The sequence below is a fragment of the Anneissia japonica genome, unplaced genomic scaffold (assembly GCF_011630105.1).
Source record: "Anneissia japonica isolate Jap-2015-1 unplaced genomic scaffold, ASM1163010v1 scaffold205170_len4013_cov99_single, whole genome shotgun sequence".
Taxonomy (NCBI): Eukaryota; Metazoa; Echinodermata; class Crinoidea; order Comatulida; family Comatulidae; genus Anneissia; species Anneissia japonica.
In genome coordinates this window covers 1-2,574 of record NW_022711002.1, presented here as the reverse complement: position 1 = coordinate 2,574, position 2,574 = coordinate 1, and the positions used below count along the sequence as shown (strand labels likewise).

The 2,574-nt window shown below is 33.8% G+C and overlaps 1 protein-coding gene across 1 annotated transcript; it reads left to right on the top strand.

Moving 5' to 3' along the window:
* Nucleotides 1-706: 706 nt before the first annotated feature.
* LOC117107214 (E3 ubiquitin-protein ligase TRIM56-like) lies at nt 707-2,559 on the top strand (the record flags this gene model as incomplete). Its single annotated transcript, XM_033248820.1, has 2 exons — nt 707-826; nt 1,800-2,559. Coding segments are annotated over exons 1-2 (880 nt in total), but the record flags the coding sequence as incomplete, so codon positions are not given.
* Nucleotides 2,560-2,574: the final 15 nt, after the last annotated feature.

The following is a 2,574-nucleotide window of genomic DNA, read 5'->3' as shown; positions in this document are numbered from 1 at the left end:
ATTATTCGAGCACTGTTATTATTATTATTTTATTATTATTATTTACCGTATTATTATTATTATTATTACTACTATTTTATTTTTAATTTTTGTTGTTCTATTTTTTGTTTTATGTATGGACCTAGATATATGTATATATTTAATAATAGAAATAATTATAATTAATTGTAAAACATATATAATATAATGTTAACAATAATATAGGCTAGGCTAGACCTAACCAATTATTGATAAAATCTATAGATAAAAACATCCATTTGATAATTAAACAGCAGCTTTTTGAGTGGCAGTGCCGATAGAAAACTGCAATGTTTTGGCACTGCGGCATTGCCGATAGAAAATCGGAGTTTTTTTCGCACTGCGGCAATAATGCAGATAAAAATTTTTCGCACTGTGGCAGTGCCGATAGAAAACAGCAGCTTTTTGGCACTGTGGCAGTGTTGATAGAAAACAGCAGCTTTTTTCGCACTGCGGCAGTGCCGATAACCTCAGCCGATATTACACCCGATTTTGCCTGATATAAAATATTTGGAATTATAGCGCTGTCGTTGGTTTCCTCCGAAGACTTCTTCTATTTCCTTCGAGAACTTCAATTTCCTCCTAGAAAAATTCACACGAAAAAACAATTTCAAATGTCTAATTTTTAACGCTAAATATTCAAAAGAAGAAGTACCAAATGTAATTAAATAAAAACCAACTCAAAATCATGAATGCTATGTGTTTGACAGCGATTTTCATTAAGCCCCTTGTCGATGAATCATATTGGGAATTCCCACAATCTTCAAACTGGGCGATTGAACTTGGCCAGGGCAAGCAAGAGCGGAAAGTGGGTTTTAGTTTTCTTTCAAGGTATTTTAGGCTTTCTTTCAAGGTATTGGCTTTTACAACCTACCGCTGTATTATCAGGTGTCTTATATCTAGGCCCTACCCCTGTTTATACTAAAAACAAGGTATTGGCTTTTACAACCTACCGCTGTATTATCAGGTGTCTTATATCTAGGCCCTACCCCTGTTTATACTAACTCTTAATTAACACAATTAAATTTTCGTAGTTCCCTCAGAAAACGTCCAAATTCAACTGATCACAGGTAGAAACAGGTACATACCCAGTCAACACAGGCTTAGGAGATACGATAAGGTAAGATAAGAAACGTTTCGGCGAAACTAAGCCTGTTTATATACCGTTTTGCAATTTTCAATTCTCTTGCAATGACTATAGAGGGTTAACAGGGGCGCGTAAGCTGAGCATTTCGACCTAGGGTGCGGAATGCGGAACTAAATCCTTATGCAATAAATAAAAAATTAATTTTCTGCCCCTGGATGTATATTTATTTGCACGAAGTTATCTTTTTTTATTTATTAATAAAAAAATTAGTAGGTTCCATGGCATAGGCTATTTAACAGCAACACACTATTCAGAGGCGACGGGGTGTGTAGTTTATACAGTAGTAACGGCTGAGTGTATAGGCCTACTATCTGTGTTCTAGCTGCTGTCGTAAAAAAATATTAATTCTTAATTTATGATAAAGAAAAACATTCTTAAATGTATACAATTATTATATTCATTTATTTACAATAAATGTGTTATTTAAAGAGGTATTGCCACATATATTTGATAAAAGTTCAATGAGTTAATGTTTTCAACTACAAAATTAGGAAGAAAAAAGGTTCCTAAACAATGTATACAAATAATAATTTATTCCTGTACATTTTTTTTGTGCATATTTTAACTTTCTGCCATTTACTAAAACTCTTAATCACAAAACACAAATATACTAGTTATTTCATTGTCTCTACAGATGTCTGTATCCAAGGCATTAGAATTTATGGATAAAAAAGATCTTGAGTGTGCCATCTGCCTCAACAGGTTTCACCAACCAAAGACACTGAAATGCATGCACACATATTGTCTACAGTGTATCGAGAAATGGGTGGAAACTCATGGAAAGATGAAATGCCCAACATGTGGACAAGAACATGATCTTACAAAAGAGGATTTAAAACAGCTTACTTCAAAGACAATGATAAGTCAACTACTAGAGTATATTAAAAAAACTGAGGAGCAGAAACCAACTAAGTGCTCTTTTTGTGACAACCAACCAGCATACCACTGCTCAAGATGTCAGTTGTATCTATGTAGAGGTCAATGTTTTGAATGTCATGAGAAAATACCTGCCACAAATGACCACCCACTGTACACACTAGACATGAAGGAACAAGATGGCAGCTCAGACAAAAAAACCAAATGTCCAGCTCACAGCAACATCACAATAGAATTTTACTGCTGTACTTGCAACAAATCAGCATGTAAGCAATGTGAACACATCCTCCGCTGTTATCAAAAACAACACAATGTTATTCCAATATCAGTTGCTATAGATAAGTTTAATGAAGATGCCACTGAAGTTTTCAATTTAGCCAAAGAAATGGAAAAGAAATTAACTAAAAAACTAGACTTCATAAAAAAGGATAGATTGGTATTTGATTCACAGATAACCTTGTGTACAACAGCCATTGAAATTCAGGAGAAGAACATTATCGAGAAAGTTCAAAAGAAAAGCAAGGAATTAATGT